General features: G+C 47.2%; 1 protein-coding gene across 2 annotated transcripts in view; it reads right to left on the bottom strand.

Annotated features, from left to right (window-relative positions):
• Igsf3 (immunoglobulin superfamily member 3) overlaps positions 1-15,805 on the bottom strand; it is a 111,630-nt gene that overhangs the window by 7,165 nt on the left and 88,660 nt on the right. For both annotated transcript variants that reach the window (XM_045138882.1, XM_004667521.2), the window contains 2 exons: positions 12,122-12,532; positions 7,685-8,092 (listed from right to left, as the gene is read on the bottom strand). In XM_045138882.1, the coding sequence (XP_044994817.1) occupies positions 7,685-8,092; positions 12,122-12,532 (819 nt within the window). The remainder of the gene's footprint in view (positions 1-7,684; positions 8,093-12,121; positions 12,533-15,805) is intronic.

The raw sequence follows: 15,805 nt of genomic DNA, 5'->3' as shown, positions 1-15,805 counted from the left end.
TAGTAAGTGCCAATTGGCAAGCTGACAGCATGGGCTGAGGTCTCACAGGAAGAATGGGACCGATATGAATATTTCCCCTGGTGAACCTAACTCACACAACTGGCCGCCTATCCTTACAGACAGCACAGCTGCCAGGTGACCAAGGTCTAGAGAGCTGTTCTCTCGGCCAGGGCTGTCCTGTACTTCTCTTTCAGGATCCAACACGGCATCACACAGTGCCTGTGACTGCTGTGTCCAAGGAAGCCAGAAGATGCTGTCAGAGGTACCTGAGTACCTCAGGTCCTCTTGGCTACCTCTTGTTCCTTTGCTTTCTGGTCTGCCGGCTTCCAGGGTTCCAGGCCTTCCCAAAGCCTTGAGCACATTAGTGGCTCCATACAAAGTTCCTGAATGGAGTCAATGTCCACCTTCCCACACTCTCCTTCCATGAACAGGCTGTCTCCTCTCCATACTTCAACTGTCTACTTGTTTCTTCATTTTCCCCACTGTCCCTTGGTCTAAACAGAGACAGAATCTCACTGTTCTGCTTTTTCTTTTCCTCATTCTCTTAGGCCAGGACAAAATGCAGAATGGAGTCACCAAGGACAGCGGGGATGGGGGTGGGGGGACAGATACCAGGGAGTGGGTCATCCACAATCCTGAAGGAACCACCCAGCCATCATCCTTTCCTCGCCTAACAATGCCCCAGGTCTAGGCGTCCTGCCCCTAATCGCTCAGGACACCAGGTTACTATTCTGATGTCACACCCTGGCTATTTTAGATCTCCCCTGAAGACACCTTTCTTTTACTCCCCCTTCCTCACCTTCCCCCGACTGAAGAGCTCTATATAGCCCATTCTCTGTAACCCCAAGGTGACTTGCTCCGCTCTTGAGAGTCAGTCCTGGTAGCTTGTGTTTTTCTCAGATTAAAAACTTCCATCTTTGCTGCAGAGTGGTCTCTGTGGTCTTGGTCACTCCTGAACCTTACATGTGGTGCCCTGACTGAGATAGGAAGGCTTCTGATTGTCCTCTTAGGCGGCCAGACCTCCTTGTCCCTAACCGGACCACCAAGCTGCCATTCGGCCCTCGGAAGGCCTCGGACCATCACTGCCTGATACAGGCTCTCACACCCACCACGATGCGGCCCCACTGTTCTTCCCATCTCCTCCCTCCTCCTCCGTGAATGTCCCTCTCGGTTGCCTGCTCTCGGATTCATCCCTCCTCGTGGAAGCCGTGACGGCATGCCAGGCTACAACCCTCGGCCGCTAGGCCCCAACCCCAGGTCTCCAGAAAGACACACACTCAACACCTGGGCCTCTCGCTCTCTGATCTACCGTAGCCCAAGGGGCGCCTTTTGGTTCAGTTGCACTATATCGGGAAACACCCTCTGCCTCCCTCCTGAGCTCTCATCTTCCACTGCCAACCACTTTAATCTTCCACAGCCAGCAGCTTTCGCCACCGGGAGCACAGGTGCCCTCCTTGCCCACTAACAGGCTAAAGAGCCGACAGTTGCAACCTGTACAGCCTCTACCCACATGGGAGGTGCAGGCCCCGTTCACCCTAACGGGCCAGGGAGTCATATTGGTGTCCTGTGTAAACCCAGCTTAAGTTTAATATAGCTAACTTAATTTCAGGAACTAACATATAGATTGATGGACATCTTATTTAGCTTTTAAAAGTACTAAATCTCCTCATAAATTATATATATACACATACATACATTATACATATATATGATAAAGGTATCCCACCTCTGATGAGCTTTAACAATTATCTAATTTTTCATGTCTTCATATTTAAGCCAAAAATGGTACTAAGTAATATAGAGTTCTTGTTTATTTTAAACTCTGTCAACAGATCTTTTGTTCATTGTTCACTCTCTGTAGCCTCATGGGCTTTAAATATGTAAACTCTACTTTTTGTTAATATCAGATTTTTCTAGATATCAGAATATTGTAATTTGATTTATGCAAAGCTCGTGATGTTTAGCTATTGATAAGCATGCATTGCCTGGCTAAAACTCTGTAATTTTAAGATGGTTCTTGTCTTGTTCGTGCTAGTTTTGTTAGATGATTATCACTGAGTTTATAATCTAAGCCTCATAAAAAGTGATTTATGGACTTCCAGGTAAGATGGTGGCATAGGAGCCACGCCACACCAGCCTAGGGAGCGATTTAAGCAAAACCCCAGCAAAATATACTCTTCTTCTGCAAAGGGAAGGAGTATAGGTTATTCTTGGACACAGCGGAGAAGCTGGAGAGACCAAGATCCTCAGAAAGGAGGACATGGCCGGAGCCCCACTGAGGCCCTCGCAGCCGGCAACCCGCCCAGCGCCGTCCCGCCAGGCGGCGGCGGCAGCAGAGACCAAGCAACAGCTGTTTAAACTCCATCAGCCTTCTTGCAAAGTTAAGAATTCTGAAGGAAAGACAGCTGAGAACAACCCCAGAAGTCTGAACTCTCCCATCCCCCACCATAAGAACCGCAAACCTCTAGCTCTCCGCCCCCAGTGGCAGTGCAGCCCGCAGAGCTTTCAGAGATCGGCTGCTCTTTCCAGAGGGCGAGGACCACTGGGATGACCCAAAACGCAACACAGTGCTGGGAAGAAGGGACGGAGGAGTGTCCAGCACTGAAACATCTCACACCCTCCAAGGCTCAGGGTCCGCTGCAGAAGAGGTGGCAGAAAGAAGGTAGGAGCCAAAGGAAGGGTACCACTCCTTACATACCAACTGTCCAGGGAGAATTTGCCCTCGATATCCAAGACCTTGCAGTGCCTAGCAATACCCACACAAGACCCTCATAATAGGAGAAAAAGATGATGACATCAAATTAAAAGAGAGACTAACGGAGAGAGGGAGGGGACATGACAGAGAGCCGAGTTATGAAGGGGAAAGTGGGGGAGGGGAGGGAAAGACCATGGTTTACTATATGTAAGTATAGAAGTTGTCAATAAAGAAGTATATATTTTTAAAGTGATTTATTATGATTTTGTCCTTAGAAAATCTAAGCTCCCAATATCTTAAAAAATCCACTATATACAATGTAACAGTCATGTAAATAGTTCTTTAGCTCATTAAAATGGTTCAACGGTAAAAAGTACTTATTTAAGAAATTACTTTGTGTCTGTCATACTGTTTCTAATGTAACTCAATAATGACCAAGTTTTATTTTATTCTTGAGCTATGTATAGTCAGTCCCAGTCAATGTTTCACTTAATTAATTGTCTCATTTCTGACACCTTAAGTTCACTGCTTATAGAGATATTGATACTTAAAACATGAAAATACAAACAATGTTAATATAGTTTATCAAAGCTTTATGCAACAGTCATAAATATTTCTTTAGTTATATATAATTCTCAGTCACTATTTCACTTAATGAATTCTCTCACTTATGGTATCTCTAGTTTATTGATTATAGAGATATTAATACTTAAAACATGTTTCCTACCCTAAAAATAATCTTAAATTGCTGTTCTACTTCAGTTTGGGGGGTAATTGGTACTTGCATTGGTATACAGACTAGCCAAAGTTGTTTTCAAACACATATGCTAAGCTAAGTTTTTATCCTGTCTTGTCTTCTTCCTGGCATACAATTTCTAGATTAAATCAATTGCCTTAAAGTTATGATAAAATAATTTATAAAAATATTGTTTTCAGGACTACTAAAATGTTCTGCCTATACTTATAACTGACAGATACTTAAAAAAAAATAAAATGTGTGTGCTTTCTATGTCTCAGATATAGCTTACACTTTCACCTGACAACTAAACTTAAATATTAATCAGAATGATTTTAAAGTATTGTATCATTCACTAACCAGATCTGCTCTGCACCCTTTTTTAACTAATCTGCTTTGTTAATCAGATATGTACAGTCTCTCTGAGTAATAACCATATGTAGAAGCCAAAATCAATTGGAAACATTGGAGTTAAAAGGATAACCAATATTTTGGCTCCTGCTTCCAGCTCAGTAGGCTGCAGGAGATGATGGGACAATACTGACTTCTAGCTTCTGGTAAGTTACCTTTCTTCTTGACCAGAGAGGATGTGGAGACCCAGAAATGAGTTCCAAGTCAGTGTGTTTGCAACAGGAGAGTCACATTGGAAGAAAACCGGTCTTCCAGGCTTCCCACAAAGAGGGAGGGCCACCTGGTCATCATGGCCTTGACTTATCCTAGCAGATGAGAGTCACAGAACTCCTCACGGGTCCCTGAAAGTCTCTCCTATAGAGCCATTATTGACCTCCAAAATATGCAGTTAATTCTGGTAGCCTAAACAGTCTTAACCACCCAATGAGAAAAATATAACTAGAAAATGTAACTACAATATAAACAATGATTCGGACTAATAGGTTTCCCTGTCTGATGCAGACTTACAGTACTAGACTCAAATATTAACTCATGCCTTCTGCCTCTGCCTGGCCCAGATTAGCTTCACCTGTCCTGACCCCAGTTCCTCCCGCTTGCCTTAGCCAGAATCAGAGCGATTCCTCGGACCCCCTCTTTCCTTAGCCCTTACCCTATCTCATCCAGGGATAAGTACACTCCCACCCCAATGGACACTCTAAAACTTAAACTCTCTTGTGTTCCTACTCTTCCCCTGATCCCCAAATGCCCCTCTGTCTCCTCTCTCTTGCCCCAAGCCCTCTATCTCTCACCTCTGAATGATCGGCCTCCCTTTATACCTGGCATTATTGATAAGAATAACAAGCTCCTTTATTCTCCCTTCTGTCTTTTCACATGCTGCACAGAGCCCATCTCCCTCACCTCTCTATAACAGGTATCTGCCAGCGACTGCCCTGAAGCCAGCTCAATACAGGGACGGTATGAGAGAAGTCTCTGCTTCACTCAGGACCAAGTCATCACAACATGCTACACTGGCGCTACTGATCTCACCACTCTGCCACCTCTAGCCACCATGAAACTGCCTCCTCATCACCTGCCCTGAGGAAAGACCCATTGACTGCATTATCTAGACTCTCCAAGCATAAGAACTCATCGCTCTTAGGGTTAACATAAAACAATTAATCTGCAACTCTTATCATTAACAAAAGGCTAGAATGTTAGGTCAGGACAAAATGGAGTGGGGAGTGACAGATACCAGGGAGTGGGTCATCCACATTCCCCAAGGAACCACCCAGCCATCATCCCTTCCTTGCCTACCAACGCCCCAGGTCTGGGTGTCCTGCCCCTTATCTCTCAGGACACCAGATTACTACTGGTCTGATGTCACACCCTGGGTATCTTAGATCTCCCCTGAAGAAACCTTTCTTTTACTTCCTCCTTCCTTACCTTCCTCTAACTGAAGCGCTCTATAAAGCCCACTATCTGTAACCTCAAGTTGACCACTCTACTTTTGAGAGCCAGTCCTCATGTTTTTCCTGAATAAAAACTTCTATCTTTGCCACAGAGTTGTCTCTGTGGTCTTGGTCACTTCTGAACCTTACACACTCAAAATTCACTGCTAAGCATTATTTGGTGTTGTCTTCATTTTCTAAGGGTAAGACACAAGATCGAATTCTACCCCACCTGTCTCTTTCACCTCAAACAAGTTTGCTACTGGGCCATTACTCTGACTTCTCTATCCCTGGGTCTGTGGTTGATGTATGGACTTTTCTCTCACGTCTACTCACCTACAACCATTTCATGTATTTTACCCCCTCACTCTCAGATTTTATGTTTACAAATCCTTTATCCATTCAACTTATATCTCCAAACAGATCCTGGAGAAACACCCACACACAAGAGTGCTAAGCAGTCAGGGACAATGGTAATGAATTGCATTCAATGACACCAAATAACGCTCAGCAATGAACGCTGGGTTGGTTAAAAAAAAAAAAAAAATCACAACAGTGAGATTCTGCTTCTGTTTAGACCAAGCAACAGTGGGAACACAAAGAAACAAGTAGACCCCCCCCAAAAAAAAAATTATTAACAGAGTGAGTCAAAGTAGGGGTGATTTCCCCTTCATTGTAAGCAAACCTTGGGAATGAAACAATACGCCCCTTCCAGTAACAAAGACCGTGTTCACCTCCCTGAAGCATGTTCCACGACGTATGGGGCACAGCGCCCCTGTGAAGCTCCTGTGTGCTACCACAGCCAAAAGTGGCTTATCCCACACATGACACGGGGACGAGAAGGTCAACAGTGTGGACACCCAGAAGCGCAAAAAAGAAAAGAAAAGGAAAGGAAAAGAAGAGGAAGGAAAAAGAAAGAAAAGAGACAAAGCGTCCTTACCACCAGAGGCGTCACATTTGTTCTCCTCTAACACAGATCAATGAAGTTGTGATTGTTGTAAACGCCACAGGGACTCTGCACATCTTAGCTTTAATTATGTGTCTAAATGTAACAACTACACTTAGTAATTACATGGACTTAGATATGTTAGAAACAGTAGTATAGAGGAGAAGCAAAAGGTCACATGGAATAGTCATTAGCAGTAATAAAATTACTGAGGTGAGAGGGGAGGCTAGAGGTATCTGTTGCTTTCTATTTAAAGCATCATCTCTTTTCCACTGAAAACTCACCAGCTTAACTCTTGAATTAAATGGCTACAGACTTTTGTCATATTAACCACTTGTCCAGATCTGAATGTATTCCTTAAAAAGAAAACAGTCGATGACCTATAATAATTATCTGGGAACCTTTATTCTATCTAATTAAGCAATCAAATCTATAGGCCAAACCAGATGTGCAATTTTCCATTCATAGGAAAAAAGTTGAGAATTTTGAATACAAATGCACAATATGGGCTGGGGAGATGGCTCAACAGTTATGTTTACAAAATCTACCAGCCTGGGGTTAAATTCCCTCTCCATGTAAAGTCATAAGCATCTTTGAGTGCTGAGCCATCTCTCCAGCCTCCTAGGTAAGGTCAGATGAACAAAGTGGTATATGGTCTGGAGTTCATTTCCAGCAGCAAGAGGCCCTAGCACACCCATATTCTCATTCTCTTTCATATTTTCTTTCTCGTAAATAAGATTTTAAAAAACACAAATGGGACTGGATAAATGGCTTGGCAGTTAACGTGCTTGTCTACGAAGTTTAATGATCAGAATTCTATTTCCCAGTACCCAGGCATAGCCAGCAGCGCAAAGTGGCCCATGCATCTGGAGTTCTTTTGCAATGCTGGAGACCATGGTGTGCCCATTCTCTTTCCCTCTCTCTCATCTGTGTCTCCTGTCTCTCTGCTTGCAAATAAATACATCTTGTAAAAACACAGATAATATTCATGTCAATAACTAATAATAGTGTAGTAATTCTATTCAGTACTGCAACTGTTAATCTATTGTTAACCTGATGGGACCTAGAATCCCCTAGGAGCCATGCCTCTGGATGTGTCTGGGAAGGTGTTTCCAGAGAGTTAACTGAGGTATGAAGGCCCATCGTGAATGTGGGCAGCACTGTCCCCTTGGCTTGGGTAGCACATGCTCACGTAGAGAGACAACAAACTGAGCAACAGCAGCCATGTCTCTGCTCCCGACTGGATGCAAAGCGAGCAGCCACCTCACACCCCTGCCACCCTGCCTTCCCTGCAACAATGGGCTCTGTTCCCTAAAGCTGTGAACTAACACAAACCCATCCAGCTTCCTTAAGTTGCTTCTTGCCAGGTATTGGAGACAGTAACTAGAAAAGTCACTATTAAAAGCACCTAAAACAGGGTTCTTGAAGCAGAAACAACAGCGTGAGGAGGCTGGGGACATGAGCCTTACCTGGTCGCATGACTGTGACCACCGTCTGCCCGGCTGTGTCCTCGGCCCGCTTATACCACACGCCACTGGGGCTGGGCAGCCACTCCTCCACACGGCAGCTGTAGGTCCCGCTGTCCTGCACTGCTACATTCTGGATGAAGAGTCTGTACACGCCAGAGGAAGGACTCTCCATGTGCAGCCGGCCCTTTAAGTTGTTTTTGGCTGCCTGCTCACCGTAGTGGAAGGTAGCATCTCGGCTCAGCTGGGCCACGGTTTCCCGCTCCGGGTGGTTGGGCTTCCACACAAACCACTCCACCAGGAGCTGGGAGGCTGTGCTTGTCCGGTTCAGGACTACACACTCGAGCTGTACCTGCACAGTCTCCAGAACAGACAGGTTCCCCTGGGCCTGGCTGAGCTTCAGGCGGCTGTCTGAACAGGGAGGAGAGAAATGAAATGACGTGAACAAGCAGCTCATGGCACCTCCCCAAGGGCAGGTGAATGGCACCTCCAGGTACAGCACACCTCAGACACGTTTCCCAGATGTGGTACCTAAGTGTGCCAAGTCCCCGATCGCGTGTGCAAAAGTGCGTGGGATCCAGCGCACAGCAGCAACTGTCACTGGTGCAGGACTCTGTGGGCTCAGATGGTGAGGAGAAGCCAGGCCCACGATTAGACATTCAAACAACAATGGCCCCAAACACATGACTGAATAATGGGGCAGCAAGGAAGGCGAAGGCACAAACGAACCAGGGGCCCCTCTCACAGCAACAGGAGCCAGCCCTGCAGGTGGCACCAGGAGTCAACCCAGACATGCATGCATCACCAGCCCTTTTGAACTTTTAAATTTTGAGACAAGATCTAAGTTGCCCAAGCTGACCTTGAGCTCACTCCTTCTGCCTCAGCCTCCTATGTAATTAGGGTCATAGGCCTAGTGAGGAATTAAAACATCACAGCTGGAATATGTGGAGGTGTCAATATCAAAACTGTAGGGAAGAAAGCCTAGTTTACTGTGCTTAGGCACTGGTCCTTAGAATCGCTTCCCTTTCCGGATGGAGAGAGGACTTCCTGATGTCCGGAAAGAGAAAATTGATGGTGGTCTAAAATTCATGAACATCATTTCCCTGCACTGAGGTCGTATCATTCCCAGTAGCATGCGCTGTAGCATCCCTGTTACTTCACCAAGGGCTCCAACAAGCCTTCCGGGACCAGCAGACTCTAACAGCTTCAACACTGTAATGTAGATCGCCCGGGGAACAGCGCCCCTGAGGGACTTGTGAGGGGAGGGAGCACTGCCACGTCCACTCTTTAAGCACTTCACTACGGTCTGAGTATTTACAGTCTGCGTATTTCATAATGCTTAGAAGATTACTGTTGCAACTAAAAGGACAAAAATGAAAAAAAACCCCAAACATATACTTTAAATAGCTTCACCAAAATATACATGAATGATGTCACCTCTGGCTATTCTTGGGTGGCAAGATTGTTAACTTTTCCGCTGTCACCCTTGCCACCCACCTCCTCCATGCAAAGGCTTAGTAATGGGCTGGAGAGACAGACTGGACAATAACCTGCTAACCTTGCAAATACAAGAACCTGGGTTTGATCCCCAGAACCTACATGCTGAGCATGGTGGTGCAGGCTTGTATGTCGACCTGAATGTAGCATGTCCCCACAAACTGGTGTTTGAATGCTCAACCCCAGCCAGCAGGACTATGCACGGAGGTGGTGGAACCGGTAGGAGGTAGAACCTTCCTGGAGGAAATGTGTCCCTGGAGGTGGGTCTTGAAGGGTTTTTCTCTTTTTCTTTTCTTTTTCTTTTTTTTTTTTTTGAGGTAGAGTCTCACTTTAGCCCAGGTTGACCTGGAATTTACTATGTAATCTTGGAGTGTCTGCCTCCCAAGTGCTGGGATTAAAGGCATGCACCACCACACACCTCTTTGAGGTTTTTACAACTCTGTCCTGCAAGTTTTCTTTCTCTCCCTCTCCCCTCCTGCCTGCCTTCTCCTTGCTAATGCAATGACAGAACATGAGCTGTCTGCTCCTGCCTGCTTTCTCCCTGCTAATGTGATGACAGAACATAGGCTGTCTGCTCCTGACTGCTTTCTCCCTGCTAATGTGATGATAGAACATGGGCTGTCTGCTCCTGACTGCCTTCTTCTTGTTAATGTGATGACAGAACATGGGCTGTCTGCTCCTGCCTGCCTTCTCCCTGCTAATGTGATGACAGAACACGGGCTGTCTGCTCCTGACTGCCTTCTTCTTGCTAATGTGATGACAGAACATGGGCTGTCTGCTCCTGCCTGCCTTCTCCCTGCTAATGTGATGACAGAACACGGGCTGTCTGCTCCTGCCTGCCTTCTCCCTGCTAATGTGATGACAGAACATGAGCTGTCTGCTCCTGCCTGCCTTCTCCCTGCTATGTGATGACAGAACACAGGCTGTCTGCTCCTGCCAGGCTTTCCCATCATGATGGACTTTCCCTGGAAACTGTAAGCTGAAAATAAGTCCTTCCTTAAACTGATTCTTTCTGGGAATTCTATCCCAGGAACAAAAAAATTAACTGATATGTCTTGTTATCCTGTCTTTGGGAAGGGGGAGACAGGAAGATCCCTGGGGCTTGCTGGCCAGCCAAGTCTAGCATAATTGGTGAAGTCCTATCTCAAAAAAGGGTGGGTTGCATTCCTGAGGAATAACATTGAAGGTTGTCATCTGATTGCCACATGCATACATATTTATTTATTTATTTTTTGGTTTTTTGAGGTAGGATCTAACTCCAGCTCAGGCTGACCTGGAATTCACTATGTAGTCTCAGGGTGGCCTCGAACTCATGGCAATCCTCCTACCTCTGTCTCCCGAGTGCTGGGATTAAAGGTGTGCACCACCATGCATGGCTTTATGCACACATTTTTATTTGTACTTATTTAGTTGAGACAGAGTGTGAGCTTGCCAGGGTCTCTTGCCATTCCAAACAACTCCAGATGCATGCCCCACTTTGTGCACTGGCTTTATGAGGGTACTGGGGAATCAACCTCCAGCAAGCAGGCCTTGGAAGCTAGCATCTTTAAACGCTGAGCTGTCTCCCCAGCCCTACACACACACACACACATTTTTTAAAAGGCTTAATAATGTGTGACTTTTTTCATCTGAAAAAAAAAAAATAGGGTGTAGGGTAAGGATCAGGATTAAAAGATTCAAATGGACTGGAGAGATGGCTTAGTGGTTGAGTGCTTGCCTGTGAAGCCTAAGGACCCCGGTTCAAGACTCGATTCCCCAGGACCCACGTTTGCCAGATGCACAAGGGGGCGCATGAGTCTGGAGTTCGTTTGCAATGGCTAGAAGCCCTGGCGTGCCCACTCTTCTCTCTCTCTCTCTCTCTCTCTCTCTCTCTGCCTCTTTCTCTCTCTGTCTGTCACTCTCAAATAAATAAATAAAAAATTAAAAAAAAATAAAAGATGCAAGCCACAAATCCACAAATCTTAACTGAAAAAGCAATTGCTGTTTGTGGTGCTTTGAATCAGATGTCCCTTATAAACTCATGTGTTCAGAATGCTTTAACCTCAGCTGATGGCAACTTGGTGCAGCCTTGCTGGAGGCGGTGTGTTGCTGGGGGTGAACCTTGATGTTCACTAGGTCCTAGCCTGCCAGTGTTAGTTGGCTCATTGTCCTGCTGCTGTTTTCCACCTGCTGTGGCAGGGGTGATGTCCAGCCTCTGCTCATGCCATGCTGTCCCCTGCCACCATAAAGTTTCCCCTTGAAAAGTTTTTGATAAATATTCTCTCCCATCAGCTGTCTTTATTTGGATGTTTAATCCCAGCAATGAGAAGGTAACTTCAACAAGGATCTAATCAGCACTCTGCGATTTTCTATCCATAGTGCTAACATGAACTGTAACAAAGATGTCACTAACTCATGTCAGCGATCCTTATATCCCTTTTGCACTATCCCATTTGTCCTTGTCACCCCTCCACTCCTCCACCTCTCCTCTCTCACACCATCATCACTTCCCTTTTCTTATTTGAAGTCAAGAGACTTTTCATAGGTCCAAAATTTCTCGGGGGCTTTCCCCATCTGAGAGAAACGCTGACTTCTATACTCAGAAGGAAATGACTAAACTTACTGTAGGTTCAGGGGACCAAGGTTACCAGGAGACTGCTAGAGCTGCCCCAGAGCCTTGAAAAAGGACTCAGCTTGTTCTCTAGTCCCTACGTGTCTGGCCCTATTTGGCATCTCAGGGAAGATGCTGTCTGTGAAAGCCAAGGACACTCATGTGTGTGTCCCATCAGAATCAGGACCATAACAAGCCTAGGAAAGTGTCAACAAGACACCAGGATGACTGTCAGGGCACTGCAGCCACACCCTGGGTGCTCTGCTGCAGTCTCATGTGGGTCCCATAGAGTCTGCTGGCTCTGAAGGCATAGCAGGAACACGTATCCAGGATAGCCACACCTCCACCCTTACCTGGCTGTTTCACAGTGACCTCTGTGCGTCCCGAAACCTCTTCTGCCAGCTTGTACCAAGCGTAATTGGGGCTCAGCAGCCACTCCTCCACATGGCAGTAGTAGCTGCCACTGTCAGTGACCTCGGCTCTCTGCACAGTGAGGCTGAATAGGCCCCCGGACATGTGCCTCTCAAACTGCAGGCGGCCCCGCAGGCCCTCCTCCTCAGCGTAGGTGCCATACTCAAAGGTAGAGCTGTGGGTGGTTTTGAGGATGAGCTTGCCATCGGCGTCCGAGGGCTTGTGGACATACCAGAGCACAGCAAAGTGCGAGTTCTGGCTGGTCTGTGACTTGACGGAGCAGTTCAGCTGAATGGGCCTGCTTTCCACCAGGGTGAGGCTTCTCTTGGACTTGCTCACCTGAAGCTTTGTCACTGAAAAGGGAAGAGAGGCAGCTCAGAGCTGTCAGTCCTGAAATGAGGCCTGTCTCCAGTTCACGTCCAGGCTCGAAGCCTAGTCCCGTCCAGCACAGTCCCTACAGAACTTACCATGAACAAGTTTCCTTCAAAACTGGGCTCTGTGTAAAGCACCCCTTCATTGACCTCCCCCTCACCACATCCTGGCTCAGAGACACCACCCATCTCCTGCCTGCTCTCCCCATCAGCCCTGACGATGAGCCAAAACACCAAACTGCATATGTACTGTCCACGATTAAATGTGCAATGGTTCCCAAATGCCTGTAGATTCTAAACAGAACATTCTTTTTGCCAGCACCAAGCCTACTCAGAACCTGGCCCTTGCTCATCGGTCCTAACTCTCCTCAGGCACCTCCTACATCCCCATGACCTTACTCTGAACTCTGCCCATGGTCTCTGCGGTCCTCTTTGCCTGTGTTCTCTGTCACATCCCTGCCTGGACCTTCTCTCCCTCAACCTCTTATCTCCCTCTGTTCACTGTCTCATTGGACACCGTGCCCTCCCTTCCTTCTTAGCTATTTTTTCTCTCATCTCTTCAATCCTAGAGCCTGATCACCTGAGACTAAGCGTTTCCAATAGTCCAATATTGCTGAACACTCAATCGGCTTCCCCAGGCTGCTTAAAGCTAGGAATTGCTAAAGAACATACTAGTCCTCAGCCCTCAGAGCTTGCTGCTGGTGGACCTTCTCATCGCTGCGCTTGAAAGAATGGGCTTCAGAAAATGGAAAGTGGGGCTGGAGAGACGGCTTAGCAGTTAAAGTGCTTGCCGCAAAGCCAAAGGACCCAGGTTCGATTCCCTAGGACCCATGCAGGCCAGATGCACAAGGTGGCACTTGTGTCTGGAGTTCATGTGCAGTGGCTGGAGGCCCTGGTGCAGCCATTCTCCTTTGCTGCGTGCCTCTCTCTCAAATAAATAAAAATAAACTTAAGCAAATGGAAAGTGGTGGGAGGCTCTCTCGGTGCTGGAACGTGCACGAGTGGCTGAGCGAATGAGCGCGCAGTGGAGCCACGTGGCAGCAGACAGCTGGGGGTGGCAGCATGCGTCTTCCTGGGAGGGGAGCTGAAAGATGGTGACAGCAAAGGGACAAAGCAGAGCCAACTCCAGCCTCTGCTTCCTCTCACCAACCTGGTCCAAAAGCAGCAGGGAGGGCTGACTCCCATAACTGCCCTGTTGGCTAATGAAGACGGAGCTCACCTTTACGATGGCAAGAGGCCAAGCTCTAAAACGTATCTAATGAAGGTACTTACTCCGCTGTTTCTGACCCCTTGCCTTCCGTACGAAAAAGGAAGAGAAGTAATTCTGAGCGTCTCATCGCGAGCACCACTCCACACCCGCCCCATTCCTTGCTCTATGCTTTGGGTTTGGGCCACTTGCCAGCTGAGGGCAGCCTGGGGTGAAGGCCAGGCCCCACGGGGAACGGGGCAGCTGGCGCTTCTTCCAGCTGGGGCGCTCGGCTAGTCTCCAGAGCTCGGCTTTCTTAAGGCCAGAGTCCAGCAGTAGGAGCAGAAGCGGCATCCAGGCACAGGACTGAGCTTGCCGGTTGTGACCCTGGGGCTCCAAGCCAGCTGGCCGGCACACTTGCTTAGAGGCCTTACAGAGACAGGGCTGAGTGTCATTTGTCAAACGTCTGAAAACCATGCAGACAAATGCTATAAATGTGGGGGCTGGAGGCCCTGCTGTGCACCCATTCTCTCGGTCTGTCTCTCTTCTATCTTGCTTGCAAATATATAAATAAATGTGATGAATATATGAAAAGAGAAGGTATGGCAAAGTCCCACCCAGCACCACTGCTACAAAAGCGCCTCTGAGGATCCATTTCCTACTGCGGCCCAGACACCTCTACAGGACCTCTGAATGCACACGGAGCACCCATCTGACTGTAGGGCCCCAGTGCCATCCCCTGCCTTCTCCCTTCCTCAAACCCCAAGTGCTTCGGGGCTTACTGGAAAGCCAGGGCAGGGCTTCCAGGAAGCTACCGGCTCTGGAAACTGCACTGGCATTAGCCTGTTGATCAACTTTTCCACGTGCACTCCTGTAACGCTTGAAACAACCGGTTCCCTTTTCATTCCTTTCCAATCCAACTCACCACATGTGCATGACATCTCTATCCAGGCAAATGACACCACCTGAATTATTTGGTTCTTGCCCCCCCCACCAAAAAAAACTGGGTTATTCAGTGTAGAATAGAAAGAGTTTTAGAATGTATTATTAATTGGGGCCAGATTATTTTTGCAACTGTTACTAAGGAAACCTCAATTGCTATAGTAACTGCATATGTTAAACTAGAATCCTATGACTCAACTTCAGTCCCACGGTCTGAGAGCCAGAATCCAGGGAAGAGAAATATTTCAAAGCATTTCCTTTTTTTTTTTGCCTTTCCATGTCAAAATATTGTGAAGCATTAAGGAGCTTAAAAGAGAAGAACTCTGCAACTTGGTCCATGCCTGACAGGTGGGCAAGAGGTCAACTCTTATTATACGCTCTGCATTTCCTCTGACACCTCAGGAGCAGTGAGGATATGTCCTGAACCTGGGGACACTGGAGGCTCCACAGCTAATTAGAAAGGGCTCACATGCCCACCCCAGCACTGCCCGGGGCAGCGTGTATGGGGAACCTCACTCCCTCGGGGTAGGAGAACCTGGATTCCTTAAGGACAGTGTTTTCATCTACAGACAGAGCAACAAAGAGTGCATCTCGTTCATTAGGAGTGCTGTGCAAATTAAATGCAAGTTTACAGAGTTTAGAGCCAGGCCTGGTATATTAACACTCAGTTTTAACTATTCTCATTCCCTCTTTATTTCTGCCTCCAGTCCAGAGTTCAAAGGAGAACATTAGATGGGAAACTGACAAACATGAGGCAGCTGAACTTTGAAAAGTGCTACTGGCCGGGCGTGGTGGCGCACGCCTTTAATCCCAGCACTTGGGAGGCAGAGGTAGGAGGATCGCCGTGAGTTCGAGGCCACCCTGAGACTACGTGGTGAATTCCAGGTCAGCCTGGGCTAGAGTGAGACCCTACCTCAAAAAACCAAAAAAAAAAAAAAAGAAAAAAAAGAAAAAAAAGAAAAGTGCTGCTGGGTTGGGGAGATGACTCAGGGCAGTGCTTGCCTTGTAAACACAAGGACCCATGTTCAACACCCAGAACCCGTGTAAAAATGCCTGGTATGGTGGTACACGCCTGCACTCATAGTGCTGGGCAGGTCCCTGGGTCATACTAGAAAGTCAGTCTAGAC

The sequence above is a fragment of the Jaculus jaculus genome, chromosome 19, assembly GCF_020740685.1.
Source record: "Jaculus jaculus isolate mJacJac1 chromosome 19, mJacJac1.mat.Y.cur, whole genome shotgun sequence".
Classification (NCBI taxonomy): domain Eukaryota; kingdom Metazoa; phylum Chordata; class Mammalia; order Rodentia; family Dipodidae; genus Jaculus; species Jaculus jaculus.
The sequence above is the reverse complement of the archived record's forward strand: the minus strand, read 5'-3'. Positions and strand labels throughout refer to the sequence as shown.